Source organism: Diuraphis noxia, unplaced genomic scaffold (assembly GCF_037042655.1).
Source record: "Diuraphis noxia isolate RWA-SAM2 unplaced genomic scaffold, SU_Dnox_SAM2 contig0001, whole genome shotgun sequence".
Lineage (NCBI taxonomy): Eukaryota > Metazoa > Arthropoda > Insecta > Hemiptera > Aphididae > Diuraphis > Diuraphis noxia.
In genome coordinates, this window is record NW_028301711.1 from 45,568,777 (window position 1) to 45,593,707 (window position 24,931).

Sequence of the window (24,931 nt, forward strand, 5' to 3'; positions counted from 1 at the left end):
GATTCTCACATTGTCCTTCGTGGATGAAGGTTGACATGAAGAAATGCGAGGTTTGTGAAATGATAATTATAATAATATTAATAAGAAATGCAAAAAAAAATCTTTCAAGCATACTATTTGGTATTGTTTTTACGGCATTCGTAAGATACATACTATAAACAAACAAAAATCCAGTTTGTCTGAGTAGGATTGAATAGGAAATGGGTCGTTATACTATTCGATTTCGACCATCGTTAGCAGCGTTTAAAAAACATCACTTTAATATTATAATCAGTCAGCCAGAAAATTATTATTATTGTTATGATTACGAGTATTACTGTTGTTATTAATATAACTGTCGCGCCGTGTAAAACGTCAACCGATGACCACAATATTTATACCATTTCATATGACATAGAGTGTATGCGACACAATATTATTATGATAATATGTGAGCACGAAGCACGCATGTTTACCAGATTCCTAGAATATATATATATATATATATATATGTACGGTAAAGGGAGCCCTCACCCCTTAATTCTCTTGTGAATTAATGTTATTTATATACTGCAATACTGCATACAGAGTGATTATTTTATCAGTAATATTTCATATTATAATTATGTTCAAAAAGAAGGTTTAGTTCAAAAATATACACCTTTTTTAATATGTATCATTTGATATTGTTTCCTTAATGGTTTGGTTCTTATAATATGAAATAGTGTTTGATCAAATATTGACTACTGTACTATATGATTAGCTATATATTAATAATTAATTTTATTTTTATAATAAAAAACGAAGACGAAGGAGTGAAGTAACAAAAGGTGTCTAACAATGTTAGAGCAAATAACTAATGCTTAATATTTTTACTTTTTACTTTTAGAAACTAACTTGATTCTATCATTCAAGTTGCCAATTCGCCTGCTAAAACTAACAGATGTTACTTACGCTAGTTTTCCGTAAAATATGTGGTTTAAAAGAATAGGAATAACATAAAAACATTTGAATTGTATACTTTAGCGTCAATATTTTTTCAAAAAATTTAAAATAAAACATACTGAATAGTCAATTAACAATGAACAATAAAATAACCATTCATATAGTAGTAATAGTAACAGAAATGCGCCCCTCCTGTTCTCGTACATTTTTTACTGTAAAATAAAACACTCGATGCCTAATTTAAGTTCTGAGCCATGGCCTCCAAAAATCCATGAAACTTCACGACAATCTGGATGGGGCGATGTTTCAAATGATAAAAATGCATAATACAACGACATAATATAATATTCGAGCATAGAATAGTATTGAAAATATAATTTTATTTTTATCGGATATTCATCAGAAAAATTTGGTTGATACTTATTTGTTATTTCGATCAATCTATTTTTTCTCGTTAATGTAAAAGAATAAAACACATCTGGTAGGTAAGTATGTATTAAACTATTATAGGTATGTAGGTGTGTATGTATGTGTCTTCTATAATTTCTGTCACAAAATACATATTTTACAGTCAACAAAACTTCACCAGTAAATTTTACTCTGCTACTTTACCAGCAGCCGTATAGATACAACTCAGTACTAAAATGCATTTATATGCTTAGAAAACACCATAAAGTATTTTATTGCATATTATTGTAATGTGAAAAATATTTTAAAAACTCAATAGTTTTTACAACTGCGAATTTTCCTGAAAACACTGTTTATTTAGAATATTCATAGTTATCGTAACTAATTAGAAATTATTTTTAGAAGTAGTTATTTTTTAGAAAAACGAAATTTGTTGTTTTAAATTTGTTTGTAACTAAGCGGTTGGATGTTATTTGTAGTTTATAATAATATATTTTCTGAAAGACAATGGTTTGGATGGAGTGGAAAAAAAATAAGTTGGTTGTCAACCGTTACGTAATATCGATGGCTGAAATGCATATCGAACGACCAAATGACACCTTTTTAATGTTACGGTACAACAATAATAAACATGCCAAAAGTTTGCGAAACGTACTGATTATAATATTATATTACTGCTCTATGTTTTATTTTATTGTTAATATTATCGTGTTTGTACGTACATGTGTTATCAAGTATTGAATTATTATTATTTTAAATATTGTTTATCGGACGTATTCATATAATATGCGTATATGATAACATGGAAGCTCGAGTCTCGACGTCATCCATTTACCCACGCATATATATTATGCCACTGTCTGCGTCCGATAAAGCGTTTCGAGTACCATAATAGCAGTTGTCTTCAATAACGATTTGTCAATGTTTGACACATAATGTTATATACATATATATATGTATATGTATATTGTTTGTGTGAGTGGGTTTTTGTTATATTATAATTTGAATTGTATGCACACGGTGAGAGGCTAAACCGTGAAAAATGAACTGTTCCGAGCGTAGGACCCTCATGCCTTTTTTGATGACTATGATTGTATTGTTGTGCGCGCGAAATGAAATTGAATGTATTACTTTTGCGTTTATCGGTTTGCAGAAAATACAGTTTTTTTTTTTTTTTTGATTTTTTTCGCATCAAACACTGTATCTCATAATGGATGTTATATTATATAATAATATTATAAGTAGCTCTGCACAGTTATTTTTCGAAACATAAATGTTCTTAATAACGAGATTATTTTTCAGAAACCTCAAGCTATTTATCGTTTTTTTCTCATAACATGTTATTTATACACTTCTGTCTGAAGAGTGGAGGTTTAAATGATGTGAGTTGTAGATAACATTGTTGTGAAAATATTGGCAGAAGGCCTTTAAACAACAAAAAATTGAATGATAATTCAATACGCGTGGTGCTAATAAAGACTTAGTAATGTCAAAATTATGATAGGCTGCGAAAAAAGCGAGGAAAATGATAAGATCATTGATAGTTACCTCATAAAAACCACGTCTCGTGCTATACACGTCCAGTTTTCACGCACTGGCGTACAATTGTTTTAATATCTGCACAAAAATATTATTTAAAAATAACGAGTCGATGTATTCTCAAATTTAATTCTAATTAGTAGTCCTTGGCCGAACAGTGAGATGCCGAAGAACCTCCGTTAGAACTAATACAACGTGTACACGGAGATTATTATTCACGAGAAAACGCTTCAACAAAATATACAAAACCCGAGGTAGCTCAGTGGGAGATCCACCATGCTGCCGTAACAAACGCGCAATGTGTACCAGGCGAATCACATTTACAGCAAAAGTAAGGGTTCATCAAAGATGAGTAGTTGAGATGAACGTGTTATCCTCGGTAAAGGGCGAGATTACAAAGGATAATCAAGGGTATAAGTCCGTGTCTAATGTTTGCTAATGACGGTACCCTAATTGATAACAGTATACGAGGGATTTAATGCAGAAGACCCGATGGTTTAAGATTGGCGATTAAGAAATATTAATTTAGTTACGGGGGGAGCGAAACGTAGCGTGAATAATAATAAAAATAATAAAAATAAATATTATAATGTTTTAAGAGAATGACGAAAAAGATAAATGTTAAATGAAAATGTAATCGAAATAAGAATAGTATATTATAATATTATAAAAGTAATACCTCTAACAGCAGTAAAAACTCGTATTTTAATGACGTACGAAATTAAAAAGAACATGAGTCGACATTTTAACATTATTATACCTAAGTGATTAAAATAATGGAAGTTTTACGTTAGGTAGGTACATGTAAAAAAAAAGTTTTAAAAGTGTATCATAAGATCGCCGACAATAAACAGAACAGTTACATTGATGTATGCAGTGCAGCAAGTAACCAAATATCATGTGTATATGGATGAAAATTGTTTGATAAAATGTGAGTGCATAATAAGTAGGTAGGTTACGAAATTGAACCTTACCGTTAGTTGGTTTAAGTTTAAAGAGTTCAATTTTAAGGAAAATGGGAGAAGATATAGATTGAAATAGTTTGTGAACATTAATTAAATATAATAGAAATATATTATTTGTAAGTACACAGCTTTAAAAGATAGAATCAATTAGAAAAGAGTTTACGACTCAGCGTCGTTGTCGAATGCGAATAAAAAGAGAAACAAAATGATCAAAGTGAATATCGCTGCAAAAGATGGCAAAGATCGCATCAAGTTGTTTAAGTGATATATACTTATGTATTTATTATGTACCTCAAACGAGTGTTGAGTTGTGGTGGAGGTGTTACACTGATGATGATGAGTATCATAATATTATGTAAAAACAACTAACTGTGCGTTAACAACGTTTTTTTTATAATAATATTTAATATATATTTAGAACTAGTGATTTGTCAAAAATTATTAGCATCGTGATGAAAAAATTTAAGCACACATTATTCCAGGTAAAATATGTGACTAATTACTAGACTATATTTATTATATAGTTACTTGTTAGATAATATACCTAGGTATTATATGTAATAATAATTAATAACATGATAGATAACTAATTGGTTGTATCATAAATATTTTACATTATAACTATGTTAAAATGTATTATAAATCTAAAATCATTCACTGCATTACAATAGTCACAATATATTTTACTATAATAACATTTACTTAAATATATAATAACGAATATAACGCAATTTAATATCTTTTGGTATAAGTAAAATCGCTTTGAATAATGCATATAAAATATAGTGTATTTAGTGTTATAATTTTAAGGATATTATAAGTAATAATGATAATAAGCTGATACACCAATTACCTATATGATCTGAGGACGTTATTATTGATACCAACTTATATAATTCCAATTTCGCACTAGTGATTTAAAGATCAATACTATTGCCATTGCAATAAAAAAATGTTCTTTTAAATTAAATATCTAATCATACTAATGTATTGGTATTAGATACTATAGGAACTCTTAAATAACTAAGTAATAGTTTTTATTATGTGTGCATAACAATTTTAATAAATGGATTATATATTTTTTATAAACCAAATATTGCATTACAAAAATATTGTAATGCAGTGCTTGTAATAATATTTCATTATATTCACAATCAGAGACTGTAACTGAAACCAAAAAAAGCAGGAACTAGAACCAGAATTAATTTTATAATCAATACGTTTTCAGGTTCTTTTAGTTTATATCAATTCTAAGAAATAATTGAAAAATTGATTTAATTAGGTTTTGATATAAACAAAAAGTTATTTTCATTTTAATAGTATAAAGCATAACTGGTATTTTTTACTCGAATTAATCGTATTATACTACCGAAAAAGATTAATTTACAAGCATTTTTAATTTGCAATATAACGAGAATGATCAAAAAACAATGATTTTTTATACTACGAATGTTTTCGAATTAACTGCGAATTACAATATTTAGTTATTAATACCTCTTTCCTAATAAGCATTGTGTAATGTTTGAAAAAACTTATTTTTAAGAACTACTAGTGATCAGAATGCAACAGAATCAGAACCTATATAATTTTAAGAATCGAAACTTATAATTTTTTATTTTTAAGGATTGGTCAATCATTATGTTGATATTATACTACTTCCCTTATACCAAAAAATATTATAGTACGAAGCATTGTAATCAGTTAAACGCACAACTTCACACGTTTGTAGTGTTAAAATATATACAATATAAATCTTTATAACGAGCATCGCTTAGAATAGGTAATATACTGATTACAAAAATCAAAACGTTAGTACCCATCATGATCCCGTATGATTATATTATGTTGAAATATACGTTTACAACGAGTATGGTTATTACGAGTTATCGGCCATGATGATTAATGTACAATATTAAAATATTGAATTATGAAATTAATATTCTGTTAAAACGAGAAGGTCGCTATATTTTTCTTATTATGTACTTATTATATTATTTAGGTCGATCGATCGGCTTATTATATACTGTATTTTTATAGCAAGTATTTAATTAACTAATAATTAACTCAAGTAGGTAAGCTTCAATTATCAATAATAATTAATATTAATAATAAATATTCTAATATATACCTAGTCTATTATATAGTCTATGTTAAATATTTTAAGTACTTAGGTAAAACCAAAAATATATTACAAAAAATTAGAAAATCACGTTATTGATTTGAAACAAAAAATAATAATTAAATAAAAATATATAATGACATAGTTCTAAAAAATATAATATTAATATGTTATAATAAATTTAGTTATGACTACTTTACTGTTAAACAATGTATCATAATTCATAATATTAAATAAAGTTAAAATATGTATGCGATACAATGTGCATGATAAATTTAAAGTAATTTTAAACTTTGTTAATCGGGCGTGCTCGTAAACACATGTACGAATATCGATTCTCCAAACTAACTCGATAATATTATAATTATTATATACCTTATCTAACATACAATAACATTATTAAAATTCCATTGTTTTTGGTCACGTGTCATGTGGGGGAGGGGGGGCTTTGCATTCCTTAATTCGGAATATTAATATTTGCGAGTTATTAAAAACGCGTTGGAGAAATTCGAAATGTCATAATTAGTTTGTGATTTAACACACACTGACTATAAAATAGAGGGTACCTACTGTAAACTGAAGTAATTAAATTCAATTTAGCAAACAATAGGTCTTTTGTTCGTAATCCACTCGTTTGAAATGCGCACTGCGCACACAGTTCCAGTTTAATTTTGTAGTAGGTGCAGTAATTTAAAATTCAACACCAGCATGTGTGTGTGTGTGTGTGTGTGTGTGTGTGTGTGTGTGTGTGTGTGTGTGTGTGTGTGTGTGTGTGTGTGTGTGTGTGTGTGCGTGCGTGTGTGTGTGTGTGTGTGTGTGTGTGTGTGTGTGTGTGTGTGTGTGTGTGTGTGTGTGTGTGTGTGTGTGTGTGTGTGTGTGCGCGCGCGCGTGTGTGTGTGTGTGTGTGTGTGTGTGTGTGTGTGTGTGTGTGTGTGTGGTGAGTGCGCGCGAGCGCGTATGCGTATGCGAGTATATTGTATATGGTACGAATGCAAGCAAAACAACTTGCTTTATTGTATGTGTTGTGGTGGTGAAACTGGACAAACTTATTGTCATTAGTAAAGTTTCCTAAAGTGTCGAAAATCGTTTGTTTTATTTTAAATTAAAAGTGGATGTCCTTGTGTGGACATTTCAAAAATTTCGTTGAACGAAAGTATCTGTCTATATATGGACTACGTTGGACTTGTGTTTGGTTACTGTGAGAGTGAACTCAACGTCAAGATAGTAATTATATGATAAATATTACAAAAAATGATTTTAAGAAAAATGTATTTTTCGGATGATATTATAATAAATTAATTTATGTTCTTTAGTGTATTGTATAATTAAGTTATTTTACTGATCGTTAGTTACCAATACAATGTTGTTATTGTAATGTATTAGTTTAATATTATTTTTAAGTATTCCAATATTGAAGTCGCCACGTATGACATACTATAATCAAATAATTTAAAAACATTTGGATACATAATATTATGATGGGGTTGTGATATTGTCATAATGATATCATTTAATTATCCATTGAAAAATATTTATTAAATTTACATCATTTTGAAATGTTGCTAATGGAAAAAAATAAATTATATCTTAAATAAATAAATAATAAGTACGCTTACGAAAACACCGGATTACATTTTTCAACGAAATAATACTATATTAATATAATATTTTCAGAATAAAATTGAATTATTCATAAAATGTTTTTTGTGTTATTTTTTTTTTTTTTTACTTTATAATCGGATTTATTTTTCATTAGAAATTCAGTACACATTTTAGTTCATTCTATGTAATTTTCATTGACGTAAGATATATAATATTGTATATACAACTCATTTATATATTATTTTTATACGTATAATTATCGTACTTGCATTTTTTTAGTCAGAACTATTTATTGTTATTTGTATTAATATATAACAACAACGTTTTTAGTTCAGGGGTTAATTTAAATACTATGTATAAATATACTATAGCTCGACTCACCGTTAAAATATTTGTGTCGTCCATCTTTTACACTAGATTTATCTTTTTTTTTTTTTATCGAAATAAATAAATGATTTGAAATAGAAACACGGCTTTGGCGGTTGGTTTACGATTAAGTGGCTTACAAAATACGTAGTACGATCAAATATTCGATAGGTTGCAGCTAACGTACAAGAAAACAACAAAGAATCGACAAGATATTTTGGATTTTCACAGTTGACCTCGTTTATAAAAAACGTTTTCGAGTAACGATGAGTGGTGCGTGTGTGTATGTCTGTGTGTGCAAGTGGAAAAGGAAAAAAATATCGCCGTTCAGGATGAATCCAACGTCATAAAAAACAACTCCTAAGACTGGTATTTGGTTTGCCGGAAAATCCGTTTATATCGAAGACTGATATAATAATATATTGTTGTGTAGAGTATATTACTATTGTATACATGTACGAAAACAGCCTAGTCCCGAGCAGACACGTCAACGGCCTTGCCACCGCAATCGTATCGAATCCCCACTCGGAAGACATTAATCGAGCGATTTCATTTTTGAAAACCGCAAATGTTATTCATTTAATCACATTTCGTATAATGCAGTGGAGGGAATTACGGTATTCAGTACTAAAGATAATTAATCTGAGTCCATGATACTAGATTTAAGGATAATCTGTGGGTTTTAACGGTATGAAAATCGTAGTAACAACTGATGTATCATCATTTTTAAATATTGTCGAAGTAAATGGATGTAACTTTGAAACTATTAAAATAAAATATATTACTTTTTTAAGGACTAAACTACCCTTAATATAAATATTTTACTAACCCAAAAACTATTGGTTCAAAATTTGATTTAGTTACATCAACACTTTCAAAAAAATTGCCAACTTAACAAACAGAGTAAAAAAAATGGTTTTCATATTTTGTAAAAAACAAGTTTAAATAAGTATATCGTAACAGAACACCCCTGATAATATATGGTATGGATAATCTAAGTATTTACAAAATATATTACGTATATAATTGAAAATCACAAAAATCAAAATAATGGGGAATAAATGCATTTCCTTCCTAGGAAAATATAACGGAATGAGCGTACTTGAGGAGAACCACTTTGTATACATGATATACGGTACGATATAATATGTCTATTTGTATTAGAATGCTATACTGCTATATTATACATACTATATCGGTGTGCGTATGTTACGCATACCATTACGTATAATAGTATAAAATATTATATATATATATAGATTTATACGTGCAATATTTTTTTCAGTCCAACGTATAGGACGATGCGTATAAAGTAAAGTGGATGTGTGGTGAGCGGGTGGTGGCGAGTCGGAACACACACGTCAACCTCGGATCAGAGAGGGTGGGCACGCCCGTGTGCATTTTACGGTATTCTGATTGTCTCCGAGTGTGAGAGAGAAAAAAACTACATGCGTGGCAAAAAAAAAATTTAAAAAAATAGAAAGTAAAATGTCACCCACATTCACGCGCACACGCGCACGTATGTGTGTGTGTCGTATATACTCGATCTGATGCTATTATATGATATATATTATTATATACGTAGTACATATAGGACGGCGATCTCATACGGAAGAGTTACTTGTCAACGGACGCGAAATATTATATACATCATCATTATCATCATCATCGTCGTCATCGTCTTCATCATCATCAACAGTAGAATAATGTATCATGATGTGGTACGAAAACGAAAATATAGTTTCACGCGTGTGCCTATACATTATAACTAAGATATTTTTCGACAAATCGTATATAGATCTTAGAGCTTAGATAAATAATATAAAATTATTATGTGAACAGTTTTTAGATTATAGGTCCGCGTGCTGTATTATGCTATCATAATTTTATTATTTACAATGCATTGTCATTTATAAACGCGTCTCGTGTCGTCCGCCACCTGTGATATAACGATGTAGTGTCTTATAAGATAAATTAAAAATTTCTCTAACGTTTCTTTGATACGATTTTTGAAATGCCGAAAATATCCTCAATATTGAGTGAGTTCGCCGAAAAGACATATAAATGGTTATCACCATCGCATACTACAATATGTTATTTGATTTTGCATCTATTCTTTTATTGAAGCGAAGAGTGAATACCGTCTGACAGGGGCTGCGCGCCATGTCTCGGTTCGACCGTACACTCCCATATGTATTTTATATATTCACGTGCGTGCGTGTGTGTGTTTGTATAAAAAAGTTTTGAAAAAAACTCGAATTTTAATTAAAACCACTTCGTTTTCCGTCGAATTAATAAAAGTAGTAGAATGAGTGTGAAGCTCCTCTAGGTGTACTATTATATTATACTGACGAGATGTTGGTGAGGAATTGTGGACGTCAAACCGTCTACATTTATAATATTTATTATTACATTATTTTATACGCATGTAACATAATATTATATTATTTTGTGGTTGTTATGACATACGATATTATTATATTTAATCTTCTACTGTAGTTTTGACAAGCCCTCGGCCACGTCCAGAACACTCTTTAAAATTTAAATGATATCGTATATAATAATTAATACCCACTGCGTTTGTGGTATAATATTAATAATAATAGTATTACTATAGTATAATAGAAACGTATGCAATTACTATCGTACAATATAATATGCGTATAATAATATATGCACCAACACAAATAAAACACGATCCTGCACTGGACGGAAATGTGTCATATTATTATACCACATCGTTGGTTCACATTTTGCGGGTAAAAGATTTTGATAGCTTAAAATATTTTCGTTTTATTTCGTTTTTATTTTTTAGGTGTTATATTCGTGTAACTATACATATCGTGAACGCCATTAATTTAATATCATGCACAGAAATGTGCACACACACATCACATTCATGTGTACATCCCTAGCTCATTTGTTTTTCCGGCTTTCAGTAACGGTCACGCTGCCAACTCGTTAAAATTCAATTTTACCGAATTTAACGTCTCAGACTATATGTGTACAATAATCCGTTTATTTATCATAAAATATTATATACCTAGAATGGTACTGAACACTGAAATATGTATACATATATGCATAATATGTTTATATATACGAAATTGCATATACTTACTGCATATACTTATATAATATTATAATGATCGTTTTCCAGAGGAAATTTTGCCCTTATAGCAACCTTTCCGTGAGTATCGCGTTAATCACGTATCGCTGTAATCTTGGTATAGCACGAGAACATTTTATTATTGTTATTATTATATTATTACGTCATATTTATGTTAAAGATAAAATATATTATTGTCATTATTATTATTACTATTATATCACGAAACAGTGATGCACGCTTCGCCAATATAATATAATATAATATAATATAATATTATATTATTCTAGGTGTAGTCGCGTCGATTTCTGCGACGAATTCCGACGATAATAATAATCATCATAATATTGCATTAATGACTGGTGCTTTATTATTAACGAAATTTGAATAAAATTCCCATCTGGGTTCATCCGGTGTTATGATTATAATAATATAATATATATATATATATATTGCTTGTGGGGTTTGCCGCGTGCAATATCAATATTTATTTAAAAACTGCGGTTCGTTTCGATGCCCGGAATGCTTCCTGTGCAATATTAACGAAAACGACGGCGACGTCGACTCGCGGTTACGTCGATTATAACAATAATATAATATTATTTATAATAATAATAATATACAGAGTGTGCGAATGTGTGTGTGTTTGTCATTCTCCAACATTTTGTTTGAGGTGTCGTAATATCCGAGCGGATATTGTAAAAACACGATTATACATACACCGGCTAGGTGCGGTTTGCGCTTCTCATACGCAACCGGAAAACGTAAACAAATATTCATACCGCTACCACGCGAGAAGTGTAATAATATTATAATCATTATTGGGTAGGCTGTATATCGGATAAACTTGCGAGGTAACTACCGCAGTTCGTGTGATGAACGAAAAAAAAAACATATCAAAATAATATATTATGTGTCTTAAATTATTTGGAGGTACATACTCGGTTGCTTTTGTCGTGGGAGGGGGGGAGTGGGACGACTCGCGCCCGCGATAAGCTCTTATCGGTCGAGCGCGGACAAAGTTTTTGGTTTCCTTCGCGCACCTCACTGCCACCGCCGCTCAATCCCCCCCCCCTTACTCACCCTAACACACCACACCCGTGAACACGCGTTACTATGCCGATTTATTCCAAAAATTTGTTCAGCCAAACTTTTCCTATAAAAACTGTCAAATTCAACAGACGGGTTAAGTGCACGCTTTTGTTGCCACGCGCTGCACCGCCCTTCCGTGCATATTATATTGTTTTCGGCGCGACGGTTTTCTTTTTTATATATTTTTTATTCCATCCTCGGTGAATTTTATTTACCGCTCCGCGGCCGACATTTAAATGTAAATGCCTTTTAGATTTAATTCGTCACGGGATTTAAATGCATGTCGTTCGAACGAGCGTGTGTGTTCGCACATCCAACTCGCCAACATTCGGTTTTAATATAATATATTATTTTATACGGATCGGTATAAGCAATAATATTTATTTATTATATATGTATGTGTTTTTTTAATTTCATTCAACCGATTTCGGGTGCTGTGTATGATTTTTTTCGCCTTCTCGCGGGTTAGAAAGTTAATAATTACACAATCCCTTACCTCATACCAACTCCGTTACTATGGCATCGCATCGTTTGTTGACAACAGAGAGATTCGATAATAATAATAATAATTTGTATTATTAAATTTTTTATTAATAATAATAATTATTATTATTATATTATATAATATCATATGATATTGAACATAAAATATTTTATTCATATATTATCGGAACGCCCGAACGGTGTTCGACGTTGTTGTACCTACTCTGCACCAGTACGGGGATTGGATAAATATAATAATGTTATATATATATGCGCTAGCGAACATAAATATTTTCAATATAATTGGCTATGTGCAAGTGTTTTTGTGTGTGTTTATTTATGCTAAATGTAGTGTGTGCTTTTGAAATGACACAATAATGGTACCGGGACACCGTTTAAATAATAATAATATAAATCAATATTATCGCGCGGCTTAAGCGATTATGGTATTTTATCATTCGTACCTAAAATACATAGGTAAAAATATAATACTGTGCGCATTAGTTTCTATAGGTACGAAATAATATATTCAGTATACGACGATGCACCCGATTTTCAGCTTTTGACCATACAGTAAGTACATGATTATGTTATTATTATGCATCTGTTTATTATCATAGCTTATACTTGACGTAAATTATTGTCCTATTGGTTGGTCCAAAAGCAAAATGTTAATTATGTTGCAAGGTTTTTGTATTGCACGTTTTAATATTTTTTCATTCATTATCACGAGTGTCACCAATTTAAGTGCAGAATAATAATAATAATAATTATTATTATCACTATTATCACTATTATCATAATCGTGCAATAACGTTGGTAGGTAAGTAGGTAGATTTTACGATGATAAATCATGAATTAAACGTGGATTCGTACATGAAAAATTAGTATTAAGGTGCAAATTTTTAAAAATATGTTAGGAGCCTTGTATTTAATTTTCAGATCTTAGATAAAAAAAAAATAAAATAAATACATTTTTTTTTAAAACACACTTTCCTATAAAAACATATTTAAACAAATATAATTATATATATATATTAAATTGTACTTAAAAATAATGAAAAATTTACTGATGAAAATTTTAAAAATGTGTGGTGCATCATATAAAACATTTAAAGCCGAGCTAAGTCTCACATACACTTCTTTGTTCAATCCTGTTTATAAGATAGTGACTGGGAGTATATGTCAAGTGGAAGAGCACCACACACTTTTAAATTTTTCATTATTTTTAAGCACAATTTAATATATACATTTATATTTTTTAGATTCTGAACGAAGTGGTGAATCTATTGATTTTACAATGATATGTTTTTTTTTTTTTTGTGTCGGTGTACAGCATAACTAGTCAAAATAATGCTTTGATTTCAAACTTTGCGGGTGGTTTCCGATATAAAAGTGAATATCCTAGGTGCATTAAAAAGGTCAAAATTAAACATTTTCCAACAGTTTTCAAAAAAATTGAGAAAAACAAAAAAAAAAAAAAATGACAGAAAAACGGGAATTTTTACGCAAAACCAGTTTTCGACCAAATCGATTTTTTTGTATGGTTGTAATTCAAAAACTAATCACTGTAAATAGTAAATACTTGACATTTTCAACAAATGTTTATGTTAGTGATATCTATATACAGTTTAATTTTCAAAAATTTTTGACTTTTTTTTTAAATATGTTTTTATAGGAAAGTGTTTTTTAAAAAAAATGTATTAATTTTATTTATTTTCTACTTTTTAGTTGAAAGTAAATTTTTTTACTAAACGTTTATCATACATACTCGTATATCATATTATATTATCATGCAATGCTGATTTTTTTTTTCGGCAAGTAATGGTTAGGTTAAATGGCAGCGAACTCGACGAACAGCGGCGGTGATACGAGCGCGTGTGATGAAAAATTTAAAATTTAAGTTAACAAATCTAAACATAAGGTTGATAATATATTTTTATATTTTTGGTAGATGGTAGTTACTATTTGTTATGGTTATATTATTATATTATTATATTATTATACCTTTAATTCCTGGGAGATAACTTTTCACATCTCTCATCGCCTACCTGGAGGTCCGTGTCCCAAAATGACAACCGGTTATTGTATTGTCATCCAAGACCAAGGTCTATACCAATTTTCAGTATTTTTCATCGTGAAAAGGTGCCTCAAATCGAGCGTGCAAGATTTGATTACAGACAAACAGACGTGAAAGTAAGAAAAGTGTGTAAAAAGTTACTTCAAAGAAATAATATTCTCAAGCTTTTTAAAATTGTCAGATTTTTATAACTATTTCTTTTATCTGAAATTCTGAAAGAAGAAAATTTTCTGCAAACCAAAATTAACTCCAAATTTTTTTTATTAAACTTCAAAAAATTATATCATATATAATTTGTAAAAAAATTCTTAAACCTGTACATTTTTTTTTAAGAGATATTATATAGTTTGAGATTAAAATTTGAAAAAACGGAGAATAATATTTTACGTCCTATAGTTAAAAAAAAAATAAATATCAAATTATACAAATCAGGATCATTTTTCCCATAGAACAGCGTAATTTTGTGGATAAAACTGCATTGGCACCAGGCACTTTGATACCAGAATATAATATACTAGAAACACAATATGGGAGCTAACGTTTTTTCTTATACCTTCATATTCGTCTTCTTCGCGTGTGACCCAACCGCCATTATACAGTGAACATTACGATTAAAAGTTCACCCAACTGTTAAAATGCAAAAAAAAAACGGCGTATGTCTTTCGACAGGCGTCGGGCGCACACTGCATTTGTACATTTGACTATCGTATTACAATAATGTCATAATTATAATATTATAATGGCGTGTTCGTGATGACTACGACGACACTAAAAATAATAATAACAATTTTATTATTATTATTATACGCGTGAAACTGTTTTTCTGTTCGATCGATTCGTTTTAAGCATACTAATCGCGTGCAGTCCGACGAGAGAAACAAAATAATATTAATAATACACCTACCTTGGAAGAAAACAAAAGTCTTTCTCTTGACGTATGGAGTATCAGGGATTTTGAGTTCGCAGTCCAATGTGGATTGAGTGGTGATGTCATCGTCGGAGATTAGCACGCTGATAATCACTTCGTAGGAAGTGTCCTTCAAGCGGTTGATATCGATGCGAGAATGAACCAACGGGTAGCTCCTGAAAGAATAAAGAAAAATAGTAAGATATTATATTAGCCTGGTTTTAGTAAAAAAAAATGAATTACTGTTTTGTGTTGGTCACAGGTTTTTAACAATGTTTCTGTTAATTTTGTATAATTTATTATGATTGTGGATATATTTATAGTGCATATCGATTTGTGCAATAATAATGATAAAGGAATAGATTATTTTTTTTTAATGTCATGGTCAATTATTCAGTCTTGAACCCTCCGCAGAAAACATTGAAACATAAAAATCTGTAATCAATATCACAGTAACCAAGAACATGAATGTTTATGTTATTATCAACGAGGTATTGTAGAATCTATAATAAAATATGAAATAAATTGAAAATAGATGAATCGATTCAATAAGATTTGAGTGAGACGAACAGTTAAAGAATTAAATACAAGGTATATTTTCATAAACGTTTAAAAGTTAAATTATATTTTTCAATTAAGAATCAAAATTAATTCTAATTAACTACTTCATTTACGGTTGATTGAAATTGCATGTAGTCGTTACTCATAAAAATATTAATCATAAAGTATTTATACTCATTTCATCTAATTTATGATTTTTATCATTAAATCAGACGAATTTTATGTGATTTAATGAATTGTATATTACCTATAAAATATACTTTTGACATAATAAATTTACCTGATCGATTCAAATAATCTTAAATCAATTTCATTTTAGTATAATATTTGAAATATAAATTAACATTGTAATATCCCAATGATAAAAATAATAAAAATAATAAAAATAATAATAATAATATACCAAACAAAATTAACCACGCAGTGCTGTAGCTAAATTGCATATCTAAGACGCCGTGTTATCGACATTTTTGTATCAAAAAATAATAAAATGTAAAACAAAATAATATCATAAGGAACAAGTACCAATTAGATGACGAAAAAAAGGGAAATGCTTTTCAAAATCGTTTAAAACTATTGACTGCTATAGATATGTGCATTTAACAACTGCCAGAAATTTGATACTGATACGGTCAAGCTACAGTGAAAAATGTTTTGAAGTCAGAAGTGTAACAATACCGTAATTACGTACATACATCATAACAATAATAAGTATAACAATATATAATGTATTTGACGATAACTGTTGATGGTGGGATTGGTCCATCAAAATTGAGACTGTGCCGATATTGTTTATTGCAGTCGTCCAGTGACACGCAAAGCGAAATAATTTCGTTTTTGGTCTACGCAACAACATATTGAGAAATATTGTATTTCTCAGTTAAGTTACGTTAAAAACGTATCCTGGCCACTGACGTTCAAGAAAAATGTGTTCCGGTCAGGTTTATTATCGTGTAGAAATTGACTCAGTGAATTTCTCAACGATCATTGCACACACTGAGCTATACTATATAATATTATATACACACAACACAAGGAAGCAACTTTATTTGACTTTATCACAAAAGACAAATATCATACTGGTCGTACTGAAAAAATATAATATATTTATATATATATATACATTATATATATAGGACGTAGGTATATGTTATTTTATTTACACTTCACGATATACTACGGATCAGACTACTTGACAACAACTACATACATTGAAAATATAAAATTATATTTTTGTCCTTTCTAAGTTCAATTAAATTGTTAACGTCGTCGAGATTTATTTTGAAACGGTCAATATTGTATGTCTTTAATACGCAATATTATAATTTAGAGTCTAGGCAAAGCGAAAAATTGATTGATAATACAACGCTAATTAGTGTTTTTTTTTTGTCTATGTACATGTTTGGTAGAGTCAAAATAATCCTTTGATTTTATATTTCAGTAACTTTTCTGGTGAGAAAGTGAACATAGTTGTGCATTTGTGAATTTCGAATAGTTCCTAGTTCCTTCTAGATTTTAAAAACGTTTTCTGAAAAAATCAATTTTGAGCGACATAAAAAAAATCATAGGTACATTAAATTTTCACTGTATATTTATATTACCATTTATTATATAGGCACCAAACTTTTTTAAAATAATATGATTATTTTTAAGACATATTTTATACTTATAACAAATTCAAGAATTTTATCAGGTTTTTTTTAATTGATATCAATAAAAACATTATCAATGGGAAAAAAAATCATAAAAAAAATTAATGGTATTTGAATTTAAAAAAATTATAATAGTCTTTAGTAAGGGTCAAAATTTAAAATTTCAACAAAATTCATCAGAATATCAAAAATTTGCAAGATTTGTACAGAATACTTCCTAAGTTTCAACACACAGATGAACTCAAAAACCTCTGCAACATTGCCAACACATTATACGCAGCACTCAGATCGAACGCAAACACCATCAATCAAGTTTTGGTGTTTAAAAAATAAAAATTAGTTGTTAAATAAGAGTTTAAAAAAAACATGATTTAAGAAATCGTATTAATTAGTAAAATAACGTAATTGATATAATAACAGATTGTCGCTGCTTCTGATGTTAATGTAAGATCAATAAAAAAAAACCCTTATCAATTCACTGTAAATACTTTATCAATATTTATATTAAAATGTAATATGTTTTAATGCCTTTTGTCTAAATGTTCATTAAATATATCCTAAAGCCTGTGTTGTTGAAGGCTTTTAATTTAATAAATATAAAAAAAGAAAAATCGTTTTTATTTTATAACTCAATACAATTTAATTAGATAACTACTATATTTCAATGTAATTTTTTTTTTTTTTTAAATCCCTGTAAGTATCTTTCTGATATAATATTAAAAGCATAAGCGTAATATAATGTAAATACTAGTTAATATTATTCTTAATTAAATAATAGTTCATTAATCAGTTACATAAAAAAAAAAAAAAAAAAGTGGACCACATTATCCTGACTATACTTGTAGTTTTCATACATAGAATACCCAGTGTTTTACCGATACGTTTCTTGTTTAAATAGACGGAAAATACGAGTATTTTGAAAATGCAATGTCATTCGTCACTTTGTTTTTCTACAAAAGTTTTCTCATTCATATAGAGGAACTTAGTTATTATGAAACGTTATTACCTTATTACGTTTAATAATGTGTTTTTTCTTCGTAGTTGTGATAATTTTATAATGATGATGGGTTATAATTTGCAATGGGCGATAATTACTGTAGCAAACTGCAGCGTGGAAAAATGCACTTCGACACGTGTCTAATCAGCCGACTGCTTCTAGCCGAACAATAGCCGTCGTATAGAGGCCGATTGGAGACCGTGACCTGCAGAAGCCAGGGGATCAGGGGGGTTTCTGAGCCGAACGGTGGGTTTTTTACTGATGTTCGATGGAGTGCATCTGCAGTAGATGTGTAAGGGCACACTACTTAGTTTCTCTTGTTTTTTTACCAATATATTATATATCTATCCAGGCGGAAAGTGACATTAAGATGGATAATATTATATAGTCTAATACATTTTATTCATTTTTTTGGTCAGTTAACGCATATTAATTAATGGCAATGAATTAATTAGCCGGCTACCCTCCAAAACGTATTGCCAATACGCTCGCTTAATCGTTACATTTTAGCGTAAATGATCGTAGTGCTGTGGATTATGCGCTGTTGGCGGTAGTGTTGTGTTCATTACAAAAATGTGTTATTACTATATTATATTAACTTATACTTGCATTGAATGCTTAATACAACAATACCTATAACTCATATACGTAAATCTTAAATTATATTCTGTTAAATATATTAACTAAACAAATTCATATTTTTAAGATTGAATTTTGTGACAAAATTGTTCATGAAATAAAATGAATTCAGCACTGTCTTCTCCGTGTGTTATATAACTTATTGAACTTGGCTAAAACTTTGTACCACGTAGTTTCTTAACAATTTCAGTAAATATAATTTAATAAAATCTCTTAACTTGTAGAGGGTTTACAATTATATTTTACGAGTTATCCAGTTCAGTATATTTGCAACAAAATTCAATACATTAAAAAAAAAAAATTGTAAAGATGCAATTTTCTAGTATTGGAAAATGAGAAAAAACTACACACTAATTAATTGATTCATCTACAAAACGTCAAGTTTACTGTATGAAAAGATTTGTATTCTATTATACACATTACTAATTATTGGAAGAACCATATATTATTACTGTTTAATGAAAAAAATATTCACAATACTACGAGGAAATATTATTGTATGTGTGTTCAAGTTATATATTTTTTTAAATCTGCAAAGAAAGGAACAACAAAATATGACCATTGGTGAATAGTTATCCAAAAAGAATAATGGATAAAAAAATAGTACTGTAAATGCAAGCATAAATAATAATAATGAGCATCCGAAAATATCTTTAGAAATAATATTTTTCACAGATCTTTCAAAAAGAAATGAGAACCTATTACTTTTTAGAATAGCTGTAGAACAGTGATGAAAAAACGACATTTCTCGTTTGATGCTCTAAGATAAGTAAAAAAAAAAAAAACACAACATCAATATTAAAATATTAAGTAATTTTAACGGGGCAAAAAATATAATACTCAGGATATTAAAAATATCTTTTTTAAGGTATTTATAATGCCATTTAAGGCGTATTACATTTAGTAGTAGATGTAATATCTTGAATGATATGTTTAATCCTAAATAATTAACAATATTATCGTGCAATTATTATAATATTGGATTTTTGGTAAAATGTGTATACAATTTTTACCAATATAGTATTTTATTTTATTTCAAATACTACTCATTTATTATGTCAAACAACATCTACTTTAATTATTTACATATACCATCATATTTTAAATTAATAGAATCTACTACCTATGCATTTTTAATAGCAGTTTACTAATTTCGGGCATTCTAATCACCTTAATCTGGTTTTGGTAATTGAATTTTCAGAAAAATATCCACTTGATAATTTATTTACAGTATAAAAGGGGATTCTTATTCGAAAAACAAAAATTTGTATCTTCACAATACACTCTTTAAACTGTAAAAAATATCTCATGAAATTGAAAATATGGTCTTTGAGTATTTACGTCTAATAATATTTCAAATATCAGATTTTAAGTAAGTGAATTTCTAAAGAATATTAAGATTTAATCATGCTTAATATATCACTCTGTATAATAATCACAACATATATTATATGTTGGGTTTATAAAATGGTAAAACATCCATTAATTTTCGAGTAAATGACAAAAATTGGTTAATTTTACAGTCAAAATAAATAACGCACTTGAGTCCCACTCGAAATATTTTTTTTTTAACGCGATGATTAATAGGTTTGTGTTTCAAAAGACAACATACCACTAAGATACCAAAACGTGTGACTTTTCTGAAACAGGATTTACCCGGGAGATTAGTTTTGGTCAAAACACCGTTTCAACATATTTGTTGAAGCAAAGCATGTATTGGTTTAAAAAAAAATATGTGTTATTTTTTTAGGAGTTTAAAAACAGTAAGCTTGCACTTTTCTTTTTAATAATGGGTAAAATAAAACTAATACAATAAAAATATAAGCTTTATTAACCTGCAGTTGTTTACTGCATCTTAATGTTATTTTATTTTTTGTTTTTTTGTAATTTAGAAGGGAATACATTCAAACCAGATTTTCAATTGTAATTTTCTAGACAAGATAAAATTCAAAAATAAGCTTTTGATTGTTTTTGTATTAATTTTTACATAGATATTTTGTATATTGATATATTTTTTCAATATTGGTTTATAAGATGTTTGTTTAACATTCGAAAAGCTTTAAAATATAATGCATTGTTCTTTCTAAGTAATTAGTATTCCAATTTAATATTTAAAATAAAAACGTTTTGTATTAAAAATGAGTAATAACAGTCGGTACACGTTCATGTACAATATAATTAACTTCTTGATACTAAAGAATTGACAATGGTGAACAAAAGTTGGGTAAGCACCCATGATTATAGCACCTGACAGATTAATTGGCCAATACTAGAGACAAGCTCTAGGCTAGCATCTATTTAGCCACCTGTTTGTTTTTTTTGGGAGAGTGTGAGAGCCGGGAAGCAATAAGTTTAATTCGTTGGTTTTTATGATTTTGAACTCCATTGGTGAAAAAAGACTTTTTTATACCTAATTTATTGTTGAAATGCACCTATAGTCTTCATGTAGATTATTATACTTTTTTATGGACTCCAAGTAGAGAACATTAAATAAAGGTAGATTAAATTCAATAACTGAAGAACTCTAAAATGTTTTAACGAAATTATATTAATTCGTTATCCTTTTGTTAAACAAATCGAGAAATTATTTTATGAAAAATCACCTTTAATTGAAATAAATAAACAATACAAAATATCCTTAGAATTCCAGACAAGCGAGTTATGTTTTATGCTTTGAACCGTGTCTCGTATACAATGATTATAATAATTGAATTCAAATTAAAAAAATTCATTAGATTAGTGTGGTCGCTAATGACCCACTCATTAACGATATATACCTACAACCTACATATTATAAAGTATCTTTTAATGTTTAGAATGTATATCAGGGATCTTCAATTTTTTTATTCAATGACCACATAGAATATCAGGGGTTCTCAGTGAGTCAGAAGTGTAAAACTCATATTATCAATTTTTATTTTATAGAAATATATATAAAAAAAAAATGTTTATTATAATATATTTAAATACATTTCTTCATATAATAATGATATAGGTGACAATAGACACGTAAACATGATAATGATTTGAACATTACACATATTTTTAGATTATCCACTGTTTTTAAGGTATTGGTGAAAACTTGTTCACTTCCGCATCTGATTTTCGAGTCACAGTTTGCAAATCTTTGGTGTATATTATAATATTTTTACTATTTTATGCTAATTCATGAAAAAACTTGGTGAAATAATATTTTATTGACATTTCTTTTTTGTTTTTAAATAATATGCGTGTGTGTGTGTGCTTGTAATTAAAAAAATAATATATATATATATTCTTTTCAACGTTTGCTAGATGAAAAGATAACGTTGCGGTGTAAAATAGAAAAATCATATATATTATTTTTGTATAGTCGTTTACGTATGTACCAAGAGAGAAAAACGGTGTTACAGAAGTCTACTGACATGAAAAACCACTGTGGCAGGTTGTGCATATAAATATATGTGAGTACGTATAGGTAATCTGTATTTATTAAAATGGGATATAATTTGATAAGAACATTAGAATAAAGTAAAAGTTTCCGTCTCAATTTGTAATATATACCTAATAGACATTGTTCAAAGAGTCTCTATCTAGCTACAAAACAGGCCTAGTTTGTAAATACACGTCATGCACCTATGTTATTACTATTTACCATTTAATCTATTAATGTAATAAATTATAATAGATACATCAGACGAGCAATGATTTATTGTAGTTTTTTATTTATGATCTTAGTATATTTCTATTACCATGCTATAAAATAAGATAATAGTTATAAATATTTTTCTAAAAAAAAAATTTCTAGAAAAATAAGTTATTGTATACCATTTTTAATGTAGGTACACGTGTTATTTAAATATTTATTCATTATCTTCTCATAGATAAATGTCTATAATTTTAGATTCTGAGCGGAGCGATGAATGTATTGATTTTACCATGATGTGTGTGTTTTTTTTTTTTTTTTTTTTTTTTTTGTCTGTCATCACGTTTTGGGGCAGTAAAAATGCTTCGATTTTTGACTTCAGTACCTCGTTCGATCAGAAAGTGAATCTAACTAATACTAAGTAATACTTTTTTAAATAATTGAGAAAAACAAAATAAAAATTAAGGGAAAAACGGGAAATTTTACGCACACTCATTTTTCGACAAAATCGATTTTGGTTTTTGATGTAACTTTAAAAAAAATGACCATAGACACATGAAATTTTCACCTAATATTTATATAAGTATATTCTATCCACCATGCAATTTTAAAAAAATTTCGACTGAAGTTGAACTATTCATAGGCATTTCAAATTTTCGATCATTATTAGTTTTTTTTAAATTAATATCGATAAAAATTTATTTGTTTGGCAGAAAAGCTTGAAAATTTAATACAAGGCTCTTAACATATTGTTACAATAGCAGTTGAAAAATAAAAGAAATTCATAGTTACAATTTTTTTTTATAAGCATTCAAAGTTTGAATTTTGACAAAATACGTAAAAATCACGAAAATTCACAAATTGTTTTAAGCTAGAAATTCATAAAAAATTTTCTTTTTAAATCTAAGATTTAAAAATTTAATACAAGATTCCTTACAAGTTTTCCAATCTTTATCACAAATAAAAATTCCACCTGAAATTCAAATTAAATTTTTATGAGCATTTGAAATTTAAATTTTTACAACATTGGATTTTCACTTTTAGCGATTTCCTTATTTTGGTGTAACTCTAAAACAAATTACCGCAGATACTTGAAACTTTGACTGAATGTTTATATAGGCGTTTTATATATTTGATAAAATTTTCAAAATATTTAGATTTGTTTTGAGCTGTTTACTGACATTTTAATTTTTCAACTTTTTTAGTTTTTTTTTCTATAAATATCGATAAAAATTTATTTATTCGGTAGAAAAGCTTGAAAATTTAATACAAGGCTTCTAACACATTGTAACAATAGAAGTTAAAAAATATTAAAAATTCGTGGGCACAATTTTTTTTTTATGCATTTAAAGTTCAAATTTTGACTAAATACGTAAAAATTACGGCATAATAGCAGTTGCAAAATAAAAGGAATACACAGTCACAATTTTTTTTTAAGCATTCAAAGTTTGAGTTTTGACAACATATTATGTAAAAATCACGAAAATACAGAAATTATTTTAAGCTAGAAATTCATAAAAAATTTTCTTTTTATATCTAAGATTTGAAAATTTAATACAAGGCTCATAATATATTTTTACAATAAAAATTGAAAAATAATAGAAATGCGTAGTCACAACTTTTTTTTTTACAAGCATTCAAAGTTTGAATTTTGACAACATATGTAAAAATCACGAAAATTCGCAAATTATTTCAAACTAGAAATTCAGAAAAAAATTTCTTTTTAAATCTAAGATTTGAAAATTTTTAATAATCTATAATATATCCTAGACAGATAAACCGTCTTCGCTCAGAATCGTTTTTTGTATACAATGATATAATATCATTGGATTCAAAGTTAATTCCATCTATTGCAGTAACCCA

General features: G+C 28.3%; 1 protein-coding gene across 1 annotated transcript in view; it reads right to left on the minus strand.

Annotated features, from left to right (window-relative positions):
* Positions 1 to 24,931, minus strand: part of LOC107164797 (uncharacterized) — a 413,834-nt gene that overhangs the window by 76,773 nt on the left and 312,130 nt on the right. The window contains exon 6 of the mRNA XM_089214985.1: positions 15,592 to 15,770. Coding sequence (XP_089071111.1) covers positions 15,592 to 15,770 — 179 coding nt within the window. The remainder of the gene's footprint in view (positions 1 to 15,591; positions 15,771 to 24,931) is intronic.